The sequence below is a fragment of the Ylistrum balloti genome, unplaced genomic scaffold (genome assembly GCF_031769215.1).
Source record: "Ylistrum balloti isolate Yb309-2 unplaced genomic scaffold, AGI_CSIRO_Ybal_v1 Utg370288, whole genome shotgun sequence".
Classification (NCBI taxonomy): Eukaryota; Metazoa; Mollusca; class Bivalvia; order Pectinida; family Pectinidae; genus Ylistrum; species Ylistrum balloti.
The window spans coordinates 749,120-763,768 of NW_026782219.1; the positions used below are offsets into that span (position 1 = coordinate 749,120).

The 14,649-nt window shown below is 36.8% G+C and overlaps 1 protein-coding gene across 1 annotated transcript; it reads left to right on the forward strand.

Moving 5' to 3' along the window:
* LOC132552944 (uncharacterized) lies at nucleotides 1–14,137 on the forward strand. Its single transcript, XM_060217143.1, has 9 exons — nucleotides 1–87; nucleotides 3,307–3,370; nucleotides 5,506–5,639; nucleotides 7,462–7,643; nucleotides 8,247–8,431; nucleotides 8,699–8,795; nucleotides 10,283–10,460; nucleotides 11,537–11,654; nucleotides 14,064–14,137. The coding sequence occupies exons 1-9, from the start codon at nucleotides 1–3 to the stop codon at nucleotides 14,135–14,137; spliced, it is 1,119 nt and encodes a 372-aa protein (XP_060073126.1).
* The last annotated feature ends 512 nt before the right edge of the window (nucleotides 14,138–14,649 follow it).

Sequence of the window (14,649 nt, forward strand, 5' to 3'; positions counted from 1 at the left end):
ATGACGGCATTTCATTATGGGGTGTTTACGAACAATTCTGAGCTGCCTATAGAGGACAGTAGGTCCTGCAGGTGGAAACAACATAAGGTAACATATTCGTAGAATTTTAGCTATATGCGTTCGTATGTAACAGAAATCAGCCTACCGTAAATATTGGACGTGGCACATTGCGGCAAAACTTTTAGCGCGCGCGCGGAAACAGCACGTGAGAATGCGAGTGAGATACTGAGCGGATGTGATGTAATGAGCAGAAAACCTGTTTGTCCAGTAAGTATTGTCTATGTGTAGTAATTAAGTGTTGAATGTAGGGAAGTTTTACCTGGCCTCACTTTAGTAGAGAGCCCAGAGCTTCAACATCGAATTATGATAATAGCCAGCCTAGCGACCATGAGAGGTAGCGGCACTAGAGCCTAAAAAATTGTAAACGTAAGTACTATGTGTAGAATATTAGCGTAATCTAATCAGGTATCTATTTAATAATATATTTGATTAAAGGCATATTTTTGTTTAATAGTAAACTTGATATTTTGGAAATGTGTTCATTCAAATTTCGGGCGTGGTCGATTTAGTAGACAGGGAGTCGGAAGGAGCATAGGTTTTAACGTGTGAATTGTTTTATTTATAGTGTGTTATGAACGAGTCGGTCTGAGAGCTTGCCGGACTTAGTGCCGAGAAAACCCTCTTCACACTGAAGGGGTGGGTATTTTTAATATATGTAGTATAATTGGATACCAACTGTTATTTCTATATAATTTATAGATTGATTTTACAGTTGTAATGAATATGTATATTCAGTATGTCAAACCAATGTAACTGACTACGGTCAGAGTGATCTGGATATATGGTTATATTATATGGTTATCTTATCGTATGATTGTGTTTGTATTGTAGTTATATGATGTATTTCATGTTACAAAGTTTTTATTTTATCAATAATAAATCTAAGAGCAAAATAACCCAGTGATCTTATATGATGGCCTTATTCCATGTCCATCTATTGTTTTATATTCTTATATTAAGTATGCATAAATTCAAGCTATGTGCATAGCTTATTTTATGCAGCGACACACACACACACACACACACACACACACACACACCCTCTCACACACACACACCCACACACACGCACACACACACACACACACACACACACACACACACACACACACACACACACACACACACACACACACACACACACACACACACACACACACACACACACACACACACATATATATATATATAAGTGTAACATATTTACAGTGCCTCTTTACTCACTAAATCTGACCATTACTGTTTAAGGGTTTTTATTAGCCCTGCGTTCTTACTGTCAGCTGGTTTGACGATATATTTATACTCAGTCTCCAGGGAAAAAGTAGAAAAAAATGGAAGGAAAAAAAAAAACTGGAGCATCGTAGTTATGCAAAGGAAAAAAATCTCCAATGCTAACCCCACCATAATACCACCTTTATTTCTATTTTGACGTTTTATGTTGGTCGTTATGCAAGTCATGTATGATTTCAACACTAAAACAAATATCCCCTCATATCAACAGTGATCTTATCGAAAAATATTCCATTTCTTTGTGCGATAAGAAGCTGGACGTGTTTTATACTCGTTAGTTTGACTGTTGGTTCTGTTGTTGTATACATTGTTCTCTTTTGAGTACCTGACATTACTCACTTGGGTTAAACCTAATCAACATGAAGAACAACATGAAAATGCCGTGATATTTATAATAAATAGACAAACCGTTACATTCTCCTACATTTCTTTTAACTAAATACATCTATCGACAGATTTAGAAGCATTATGGTCCGCAGTTACCCTGTTCATTTGTGTCAAACAGGGTTGCGTTATCATGTTGCACAGAGACATTACAATGTCAATACATCTGCTCTTAGTCTTGCCAAAACAGCTTTAGCATTACTCCTTTTTAGAAGCAACTCATGGCAAAGTATATATCGGGACATTGTAATTGATTGGCATCGTTACCCGATCCCGGAGGTAAAAGGGACAGACAAAACCATCACATACCTACGATTTCTACTTTTCCTTAGGAGTATTTGTACGGTTTCCAGAACAATGTATCAAACTATACCCTACACGTACGAAATGTCTTTGCTAAGTTCCTTAAAATAGGACTATATAGTTGAAATTGGCTTTATGAAATTTGATATCGCTGAAAATTTACCTAACCTTATCATGGACGCACGTCCAATGAAGATCATCATTCATAAGAATTATATAACACATTTATAAATTCTATGTACTGAAAAGGTTTTTGGTATCAAATCTATTACTGAAATAACTAAAATTGTAATATTGATAATAATTTGTCAAAATTTTTCCAAAAGGACACACATTAAGTGTTAATGATCTTGAATTTCTAAGTCGCTAATCTCCTATCTCCAATTACTAATCCGATGCTACCTTCAGTTCCCCCCTTGGATATGACACTGTTTTCACGAAGACCAAGATAAACGATTCCTTTTGAACGTATTTCGGATAATTTTCAATCTGTCAACCAGTTCTAGCTTAATCTGCTTAAAACAACCGCATGTGGATGGTGAATACATCTTGAGATAAGTAAAATGATATATTAAAACATAAAGGTTAAATTGTCCGGTGAAAATAACTTCGAATATTACGAATATGATTCAGAAATGAAAGCACTAATGCTTAATATATTCGACATGTTGGTTTAAGTTTTTTTTATAGATATGTTTTAACAAACTAACAGTTTCTTTTTTCACCATTATATCAAGGCAAAACTTGGGATTTCTGTATCATTTGCAATATGCGTGTTCATGCAACATGCTGGGTCACATTTTCGTGTATCACGGATACTCACCATCATCAGTTCTAACTGGGTGCATTGGTGTCGCATCTATGGTTAACGACCGTGGCATTGCTTCCTTGTCGTAACCGCTTGTGACACAGTAAGTTTAAATAAGGAGAATGTCCTTGATTGCCGTCAGTACCTTTCCTTGGTGTCAAAGAGGACAGACAAAACGATGATATATCTGCAATTTCTTCTTATCCTCGTGAGTATATATAATATGATGTATGTATTTGTTACTATTTCAATGCAGCAATTTTGTGTGAAAATGATTTCGTTTGAATAAAACAAAATGACCATAGACGTCTCTAAAGATATTACTGAAAGCCTGCAAGTGTCGTAACAATTTTTCAGAGTACAAGGTGAGTTTGAAGATCTCTACGAATAACAGAGTAATTTCTGTAATTTTTTAAAATTTTTGAATATTTGTAGTAGATTGCTGTGTTTTTAAATTTCAGTCCTCACTGAGTTATGCCGTCGCCTTTGTGACTCCTAGCGATGTTTCAAAGCTTCTTTCGTATGGTAAGTTAAAACGAGGCACTGTGAGACACAGGGACTTGGCACGAACCATATATATATGTATTATAGTATCAAGGGTAATAACTCCCGTGATGGGAATATTAAACATATTTTTTAAGAATCACGTTTTTGTGTCGACTGCAGAGCTGGCGGACACTTAGGGATCACTTTGTCGGCGGCGTCCGTACGAAAGTTTTCCAGACTTTTTTCGGTTATGCTTTAAGTTGTCTAAATGAAATTTAGTATATGGCTTCTTGTTGGAAGGGTACAGATTACTTTTGATTCTTGGCTGTCTGTGACCCTTCTTGGCAGTGATATAACCCTTTGAATTTGGAAAATTTCTCAGGAATAATGCTTTGTACAGTTTTCTCTTTATGCTTCGAGTTATAGAAATTTAATTTGGTATTACAACTTTATGGTTGAACGTTGCACATCCAGTTCGATTTCTGGGTGAGCGTGACACTTTATGCAGGTGACACATACAGTTCCGAGGAACTCTTGTTATATTCTAGGAGCAGATCTTAGTAACACATACATTAAATTTAAGAGCAATGCTTTATCTTTAGAACGAGTAGTTAATGAATGATATTGGCCAAATATTGACCAAGCTATGACCTAATTCTGAAACATATGTAGAAATGGACAGGTAGTCATTTCCCTTGTCCGGTTGAAATACGCTCTCTTTTCTAATGGATATCTCAATGACAAGAAATCTTCAAATCTGTGGTTGTGGCGGTATACAATACCTATGACGTGACCACACAACGTCCTTTGATATTGGTACGTCTGGTATGTTGCAGAAATTCCATATTAACATCAAAAAGCGCAATTTCTTCCACAACACCTGTCATGTTTTCTTTAATGTTGGCGGTCACTGGTGTACGCCGTACTCAGTCTAATTAATACAATTAAGTAATAATAAAAAATTAAAAAATCAATAATTTTCTTTAAATATATCTTGAAATATTTTTGAAATCTTACACTTTGAATGAATTAAATACATTTACATAATTGTTCATATCAGCGACGTGTATCAAGCATTCGTGTTCACATCGGCGATTTGTAGTTTGGAGGGGGTGTAAAGGACCTCTTTCACGAACAATCTAATTTTGCCCACGACCCGATTTAATCCAAACCATGTGGCATTTATAGCATCCCAATGCACTTCCCGGAAATAGCACTTAAAAAATTCAAAAGGCCCATAGGGCCTAAATTATTATAGATTTTGTGACATTTACTGAGGGTATAAGGTAAGGTTAAGAAATGGCTCCATAACAAGGCAAGGGTTCATCGCAAGGCTTCTTATAACCACTTATTTTGTTCATTGGAATCTATTTGTCTATTTAAGCAAACATTATTTGTCAAATTTGGCATAAGAAAAAAGTTATGATCAATTAAATGAAGAAAAGTGTGTTTTTTTCTTGATTTTTGGATCAAAGTTTGATGTTAGGAGGAGTGTTTCAAACTCTTCCGGTTTCGGTGCACCCAAGCGCTTTTACTATAATTTGGCCCCTTGCATTTGCTGTTTGCCGAAAAATTGAAAAAAATCGTGACCGGTAAGTTTGTCAATTAGCGGCTTAATTGCGTGGAGTCAGAATATCGAAAGTGACGTCATCAGATGCCGTATGTATAATTGGCACACTAATCTTAAAAACTGTAATAAATAAATAAATAAAGAAGCCGTTTTTAAGAAATCAGCTTCAAAACGAGTAACATTTCCTTTCTAGGAAAAGTGATTTTAAAGAAAAAAAAAAACCTCAAACATTTTGTAATCTGACAATGATCACTTAGTTCAATTCTGTGTACAATTTCACGGGAACATCCATACCAACTGGAATTTGCGAACACGCCTTTTTTAAACTAAAACTCTACACAACATTCGATATACAAAATGGAAATAACAAACTCAGAAACAAAAACTGCATTATTCGATTTTCCAACAACTCAGTATATGGATGGTTTTAATGTGTGCGTGCAAAGTTAGCAGGCGCTGGGCTAGAACCACTTTGTTGCTTTTATTGGAATCCTAATGAGATATTTAAACGGTATCGTTTTCGGGATTACCGTTTTTTGTAGTGTTTTTTTTTTTTTTTTTTTTCTTATTTATCAACATTTGACCTTTTGTTTTTGTTTATTAGACTGTTTACCAGATGGAATAATTCATGTCCATGGAGTTCCAAAGGGGTATACTATCACCAGTATCCACGGTGGATCTAGCTGTCAAGTGACACAGATCGAAGCACATGACTATGCCCTTGGACGTTCATGCACGGTATATGAAACATTTAAATATTTTTGGACAGATAGTGTGCATTTTGATAGAATCAACAATTTGTATATATGTTCCGTGTAAGTGATATGAATTTAAAATAACAGAAGAAGGGTATTCATTTTTTCTTTTCGGTCAATATTATCATCATGAATGTTTATTGATGTTAAACGTTTAACTTTATAGCTACCTATTTCCTGCATATCGGGATATTTTCGTCCTTGTACTATTAATTATACAAGAATTCACTTGATATCTATTTAACCCTCCCAGGCCAATATAAATGGGTTTGGTAAGTGTGACAAATTTTCGTCCCATGTTAAAATTCCATGGAGTCCATGGACTCGGGTGTTCTAAAATTAGACACACATATTTTATGTATCTGTGTAAATAATACAGCATCCTCTAAACTAGAAAATCATCATTTAAAACTTGTTTATTAAGGTGTTGTATATTCATACCTTGGTATAATAAATGTTTTAATGAAGTATATTTTGCAATAGGATACTAGCGTCCATTTAAAGGTAAAAGTTTCAGTCGAAATCAGTAATATTTGGCACTGTAATCGCAACAATAATAGAATTTGAAAATAAACTGTTATTCCATTTGTATTTTGACATATGAAATCAAAACAAATTATTTCCGGAAGAATATCTTCATGGGCAATCCTGCTACAGGTTTTCCCCTAAAAATCTAATCAACTGCGGCTTGTTAACACCAAAACGAGGTTGGGAAGGCAGAGATGCTACTTCCCTACCTCAGGAAATTCACAATGGGAAATTCGAATGAGAATCTGACAGCCCATTATAGAGAGCTGTCCCTGCTTGGCTTGTTAGTTAAAATCGAAGTAAGTGGTGGACATAGACGTATATAGTATGTCCCAATTGTTATGTTCTAGTGATTATAACTCGTCTGTCAAAAAAAAGTGACACATAAAGTTCCTAAAAGTATGTCAAGAGCCTGTTAAAATCTTGTCACCAAACTCAACTAAGATATTGTTAACAATAAAACAAAAATTACGTCGTGGCTTTAGAAGTTTACTGCCGTTAATATTCATTTGAATTTAACATACTTTGAGGAAAATAATATTTGGTACAGCATGGTACGGGATAAGAAGAATCAATTTAGACCCAATAATAAGAAACAAAAATTGACCAAACAATCAGATCGCCTCAACTTTCAGTATTCAAAGCTTTAAAACCATACATGTGTAGACTCTGCTGTTGATGATTTCAAATATCTGAAAACTACGAAATTTATTATTTGTTTTGATAATTTTCAACCTTTATTCTTTTGTAATTTCTTGTTCATTCTCTCAAGTTTGTCTTTTTTCTCTTAAGTATTCTTTTCTGTTCATATGCTGTTTTTTTTTTCTAAGAAGATTTTCATCGTTAATGTAGGAAATTGGAGACAAAAATATCAAGAATAATTCTATTATGCATACAGGGAGACATCAACTATCACATGTTTTCCATCAAGAAGATAGTGCATCTACATTTTTATCATTCACCTAGTTTTTCGACATTTAAAGCATTTGGGATCACTGACGACTCCTAGAAAGAGGAAATAGCCGAATGATGTTTTGTAAATAATTGTATAAAAAAGATGTTCTTTGTGTGTCTTTTGTACAATCCTTAGTGATTGCCGATGGTAGACTGTTCTTTCACGTTTCACGCCTATCGATGTTCAATCCCATTGGATAGTGGTATGGTTAAGAATATACAATTTCTACATGTACACGAGGAAAAAACAAAGCACAGTATATTTTTTAATCGATTTAAAAATAAGAATTCGAAATGAAAACATTACGTCCCGTTTTTTTCAGCAACATGAGTATTACAACTACCCGTACTACAAGTACTTATATCGCGCTGACATACAGATCAGTCACTCGTCCTCAAACATCGTTGGAGGGAATGGCTTTAACCCTTTCCGTCTGATATGTGACAAAATCCACTCAGGCGGAAAGGTGTTCGATCTCGTAACACACATGTATGTCAACGACAGGTACTGTATCTGATATTGTGTAAGTAGAAAATTAAATATTATCAATGAATGTAAAAATGGCTAATCAATTGTACGGGTTGAATTTTTTTAAATAACAAGGTAAAATGTATGGTCATGCCCCACTTGTATAAAACATCTCAACTTGAGATTTCATCAAGTCGAGATTTTCCTCAGCTGATATCTCCTCAAAAACGGCTTGTATAAAATTTTCTCAATGAACAGGAGGAAGGCATCGGCTAGGATGTCCTGAAATTCCTTGAGAAATTTTCATACAAGATATTTTCAAGGAGACATTAGCTGAGGAAAATCTGGGCTTGAGGAAATCTCAAGTTGAGATGTTTTATACAAGTGGGGCCAGGTCACCAAATGTAAGGTTAAACCTACCATTCGCCTTTTCCTGAATTTGTTGTAAACACTGTACATTTGAAAGGTTTAAATTATCTCAAATACAAGTTGACATTGTATAATAATCTTTCAAAATAAAGAAATGAGAAATAAAACAGAGTAGTTATTTTGCTGAGATATTAAAAAAAATTAGCCGTTAACATTGTTATAATAAATAGCTCAGATTAATGAGTTTTATTTCTACTTTTTTCACAGGAGTTCTCGTTATGGTTCCAGTGTTATCCCGACACTACCTTACGCCAGGAAATCAGAAAATAACCGGAGATATACACGTCAACCTGAAATGTTTTTCTCAAAGTCACAATATTCAAATTATCCTGACTATTATAATGATATTATCACCGGAAGCTTGGTATATGTTCACATCAGTAGCGGTGACCAACGTAAGTAGCTTTTTGTCTATATCAGATGATATTTTTGAATAGTAATCATTATCAAAACTCGTACCGTTTGACTTAGCACTTCATACCATTTCTACTGCCATTCAAAACATGTTGTTAATAATGCTTATTTGCTGTTCTTTCAGCGGTTTTCTGATTTTTGTAGAACAAATTAATTATTGACGTGTGACAATGGAAATGCAACAGGGTTGGGCGGAAATATAAACATAGTGAAATTATTGCTGAAGCTAGTTGTGTTACCTTTTGTAGACTATGCTGTGAGACCAGAAAACTGTACTGCCAGAGCATCGTATTACGATTACGGTGGAGATAATTCAGTTGAACTATGGGATGTCACGAAGGACAGGTACATATTTCAAGGATAGTTTTGGTCACTATGGAACCAATTAGCAGCAACACCAATCAAAAGTTACAAATCACAGCCTACAAGACTACTTATGTTGTTTCCTTTGTTGTCTCTACCTGCAGGACCTGTTGGTCCTCTATAGGCAGCTCCAATTAATCACAATTTGTGTATGTTGTCCTTCTGATGTCTGCTCCATAGTTTTCCGTGTGATTATATCCCAGTGGGTGTTTGTTCCAGTAGGCATCTAGTCTATTTTTGGATTGGTTTGTTGTTGTTGCTGTCACTACCTGCTCCGGGAGGCTATTCCAGGTATCCACTATCCTGTGTGTGAAGCTGTATTTCCTGATGTCCCTGTTGTACTGCTATTTATTGAGTTTTAGTGAATTCCCCTGGTGTTCCTGGCTGTATTTAATTTCAGTAGATGTTCTGTTACTTATCATATACTCCCTGTATTATTTTGAAGACCTCGATCATGTCGCCTCTCATTCTTCGGTATTTAAGTGTTGGCATCTTTAAGTGTTTTAATCTCTCTTCATAGATCATGTCTTTTAGCTGTGGCAGCATTCTTGTTGTCCTTCTCTGCACATTCTCTAGTAGCTCCGTGTCCCGCTTTCTGTATGGTGACCAGACCAAACTAGCATATTCCAGGTAAGGCCGAACTAGTGCCTTAAACAGTAGGCAGAAGGTTCTTTTGAATGGATGAGACCTTGCACTTATCTGGATGGAATTTAAGCAGCCATTTTTCACTCCACTGAAGTAGCTGGTCGAGGTCTTGTTGTAGTAGTAACGCATCACTGCCGTCCTTCATTTCTCTGAAAATTTTCGTGTCGTCTGCAAACAAATACACCTCTGATAGTACACAATCCGGTAGGTCATTTATAAGAATGAAAATAGAACTGGCCCCAACACAGATCTTTGAGGTATTCCACTGGTAACTTCATGCCATTTTGACTGCGCTCTATTTACTTGGACACATTGTCTTCTGTTTGATAGAAAAGTATTCCACCCAGATACATAATCTCTCATGTATTCCGTACATTTTCAATTTTTCCATAAGGCTACGGTGTGGAACTTTATCGAAGGCTTTCATGAAGTCCATGTACACTGTATTTATGACTCCTCCTTTGTCTAGGACAAGACGGAAGAGGTTGGATAATGTAATGGAGAATATATTTCAAACACAAATAACTTATCTGATGAAGAAAGGTCGTGGCATTTAAACGCGGGTTATCGCTCTCTTCGGTCATTATTCAAAGCTAACAAAACCACGAGCTTTACATTTCATGATTGATATCAATTCAACGTCAGTTTGAAAGTGGTAATGACGATCTTGCGAAAGTAGACAACAGAATAAGAAGTCGTTTTCGGTCAACTCATATGAAAATACGATTTTATATACACCGTCAGAGATATTATGAAACAAGTCATTAATGGTGTTTTCTATATTTAAATTTTTTGTACATAGACGTTTCTATGTTATAATCTAGGTGTGTGCTGGAGCCGTATCTGATGGAAAAATTTGTCAGCAGAGACAATGACCAAACCGCGGTTTCTGCACCCCTGTATGCATTCCATTTTGGATCCAGGTCCGACTACAACACTCACGCTGTATATTTTGAATGTTCCGTTCGTGTTTGTAGCCGTGGATCTTTCAGCTGCAATTTGGTAGATATATCCTCATATGTTACATTATGGTTTTTTTTGTTTTCGTATTCTGAAAAAAGGATTTTGACAGATTTTGTTTCTTTCCTGCGATTGATATTTTATAATCATCTAGTAATCATACACTACATTTTACTTTTCCTGTTTCAGTACTCATAACCAGGGAAAATTAGCACACGTATACGTGTGTGTTAGGAAGACGGTGTATGTGTTTGTGTATATATGTACGTGCATGTGTTAGGAAGACGGTGTATGTGTTTGTATCTGTGTACGTGCATGTGTGTTAGGAAGACGGTATATGTGTTTGTGTATATATGTACGTGCATGTGTGTTAGGAAGACTGTATATGTGTTTGTGTATCTATGTACGTGCGTGTGTGTTAGTAAGACGGTATATGTGTTTGTGTATCTATGTACGTGCATGTGTGTTAGGAAGACGGTATATGTGTTTGTGTATCTATGTACGTGCGTGTGTGTTAGGAAGACGGTATATGTGTTTGTGTATGAATGTACGTGCGTGGGTGTTAGGAAGACTGTGTATGTGATTGTATCTATGTACGTGCATGTGTTAGGAAGACGGTGTATGTGTTTGTGTATGAATGTACGTGCGTGGGTGTTAGGAAGACGGTGTATGTGTTTGTGTATATATGTACGTGCATGTGTGTTAGGAAGACGGTATATGTGTTTGTGTATGTATGTACGTGCGTGTGTGTTAGAAAGACAGTGTATATGTTTGTATCTTTGTACGTGCGTGTGTGTTAGGAAGACGGTATATGTGTTTGTGTATCTATGTACGTGCGTGTGTGTTAGTAAGACGGTATATGTGTTTGTGTATGTATGTTCGTGCATGTGTGTTAGGAAGACGGTGTATGTGTTTGTATATATGTGCGTGCGTGTGTGTTAGGAAGACGGTGTATGTGTATCTATGTACGTATGTGTATGTGGCTTAGATGGCATATGTGTGCGCTATGCTTCTTCATCTGCTCTTTACAGAGAAAATCATACGTCTTTCTCGTGATTTTCGAAGGTGGTAGTAATGATGACATGACACCTATTATCTTAGGATAATATGTATTGCAGAATGTATGTGATGATGTAAGGCGGGGAGAAAGGAGTGCTGAAGACGATGATGATTATGACCATCACTTGGTGACAAAGACATTGGAAATACGACAGAATGGGAATAGCTCAGACAAAAGTAAGTATCTTGTGCTGGTTTGGTTTAGTTTTACATTATTAAAGACATATTCCGCCCAAGTTAGGATTTCATAAGATGTTTTCTTTGCCGGACTCGATTTCCCTAAAAATCAACTTTCGCTATTAATTTGATGAAAATTGGATCTCTTTACAAATGTTCACGATGTCCCCTGATGACGTCACAGCAGGTTTGCGCCTAGTAATACACTGGAAATAAACGAAAATGGCGACTCCCACGGAGACACGTTTGTAGCAACACTTATTTTTCTTACAGGAATATTAATACCTGTTAGTATTACTTCAACGACATTGTGGTTTTGCTTCGCAGCCTCGCTTCCAAAATGTCACGTGATGAACGCGCTATATTTACTCATTCTAATCTTAAAGTGGTCAAGGGGTGTTTCCATCAATTTCGCCTGTCCGACGTGACCACAGGAAGGATATTTTAACGCTTACAATAATTTTAATAGTCATAAGAGATGCATTAAAATTGAATGGAGCAACAAACAATCTTGGTGAAATATACCTGTAAACGTATTGTAAAGAAATATTGTCAATTAAGGAAGACCACCTGACGTGTGAGTGGTGCGTGTACATGTTAACAGGATGCGTGCGTTTAAGCCTCTTTGTGACTCAGTCACTTCACAGGCCCGTGAAGAACTCCGAATGAAATACTGACTACAACACAGACTTGCTATGAACTCTGGTTAAATACAGTCATTTGTAAGTTTTGTGAGTGACTTGGAGTTAATAATGTCTACAGCATTGTGAGTAACTAATCACTAATCGAAATGGGTATGTCCCCATCACCCTGATTCCCCTAGGCATGGAGTTCATGAGTGAGTTTATCCTCCTCATTGGGATGTTGGCCCATTTTTCCGAGAGAGCTGCTTTAACTTTGTCAGAGTAACAGGGGGAGGCTGCCGTCGTCGAAACTGTCTATCCAGCTGGTCTCGCAAGTGCTGAATAGGGGATAGGTCGGGGTTGTATGGCGGCCAGTCCAGTGGACGGCTATTGTTGTTTGTGAGAAAGTCGCGACAGATCCTCGCTACAAAGGGCCGAGTTTGTTTTGCCGCAAAAATGGGACAACATGCGGTCTGATGATCTCATTTCAATACCTAGCGGCAGTTAAATTACCCGCTACCACAACCAGTGGTAATTTAACTCCATGTGAGATTCCTCCCAATACCATAACCGATCCACCCCTAAATCTATCCATCTGTACTACGCAACAGTCGGCAAAATGAAGTCGGTATACACGACATCGAACGTCTGCTCGAAACAGGGTGAACCGGGACTCATCAGTAAGCAAGACTCGCCTCCACTTCCTCAATGGGAATATTCTGGAGGCATGTGCCGCCACCCAAACCATACGACGCTGGCGACGAACAGCGATAAGGGGCAGACCTACAAACGGATGACGTGCCCGCAGATCAACTTTCCACAATCATTTCCTTACAGTTTTTGCAGGGATAGGACGATTATGAGTACCTATGGTATGAAGGACAGATGCAGTGGCAGTAAGGTGCGGACGCGCGGACGCCCAGACCTAGGTCGGTCAGAAACCAACTCAGTTTCCCTTAGACGCCTAAGAAAACATTCTATACTGCAAATATGGACACCGAAACCTGTATTTGCTTTTAATTTTGCATAACCATCCCAATGGCCGCACCCCTTTGAACTTCTGTCAGCCGTGCCATTGTTTAATGCTATCAGAAATTAATCAAAATATCAAAAAAATGATTTGTTTCTATGAAGACTGCCTAATGGTATGACGAGCATTGTAACTCAATGTCACAACACTGCTGTGCACGAGATTTTCCCGTTTCGTGCTTTCCCCGGAAGACATCGTCATGCAATACAATAATGCAACATTCGATACAGGACCACGTGCACTTTAACCTAGAGAGGTGTCTGACCGATTTTCATTGTTTTTTAACAACGCGTTCGCAAGATATTGCAAATAATGTCTCCCTGTGTTTATTTATCCCTTGAGTATATATATATTCTGTACTGATGAGTAAATTTTGATAATTTTACTGAGACTAATGCGTCGCTAAGAAAATATAGTGTCAATTGAGCAGAGACTTATTAGAATGACTCCGAGAAAATATTTTCTAAAGTGCAGATTTAAAATCTACCCATCGACTCGTGAACACCTACGAGAGAAAGTTTCCACAAACATGCGTCTTTGAATAAGTTGCACAGCTTTGTGAATCTGTATAAGGACCATCTATGCTACGCAATGTTTTCAAAATTTCAGAACAATTGCACAAGGTCTCTTAACTCAGAGTCTATTGTCTACTCTTGTGTAGAACTAAAGAGTTGCTTAAGGAGTCAACATGATGAAGTGCTATTGTAATTTCGGCAAAATGTCACTTTTTTTATTGTGTTGTGTTTTCTGTTTTAGAACGGTGCTCCATCGTCACTACTGTGCTTGGTGTTCTTGCCATGGCATTTTCCAGGAAGTTCATGGGCATGTGAATCAGAAAACCACAGTACCTACATTATTAACGACGAATATAAGTATACAGAAACAAATGAAATATGCTGAAACTCAGAAGTCGATTGGACATAGTGAAATTAAATGAATGTATTGATAAATTTGTTGAAAAAAATTAATAAAATATTATTGAACAAACAATTGTACAAGAGATATACAACTGAATAACACATTTTGATTAAGATGAAGTGCAGCCAAATAAAGATTGACTACTCTCCTGCTTCGTTCTTTTGACCTGTCAGTGATGCCCCGGACATGAAGAGTTGACATCTAGAAGGCGACGAAGGAAAATCAACCATTACCGTATTAACGATAATAAACATGATAGGTTAGATAAGAAAGTGCACTCGTCCCATACTTCAGTAAGTTTGAAACAACCCATATGAATTAAAATGTTGATTGTACGGCTAGGGAAAGGCAGCATTTACATCAAATGATTGTACAAAACACTCTAAACACCTTGTAATATCGAGATAGAATTAAACTGCACCAT

Coding starts and splice junctions, on each gene's coding strand:
- LOC132552944 (XM_060217143.1), top strand. CDS start 1: ATGACGGCATTTCATTATGGGGTGTTTACGAACAATTCTGAGCTGCCT. Junction 3,371..5,505: donor TTCAAAGCTTCTTTCGTATG/GTAAGTTAAAAC, acceptor TTTGTTTATTAG/ACTGTTTACCAGATGGAATA. Junction 7,644..8,246: donor CACATGTATGTCAACGACAG/GTACTGTATCTG, acceptor TTTTCACAGGAG/TTCTCGTTATGGTTCCAGTG.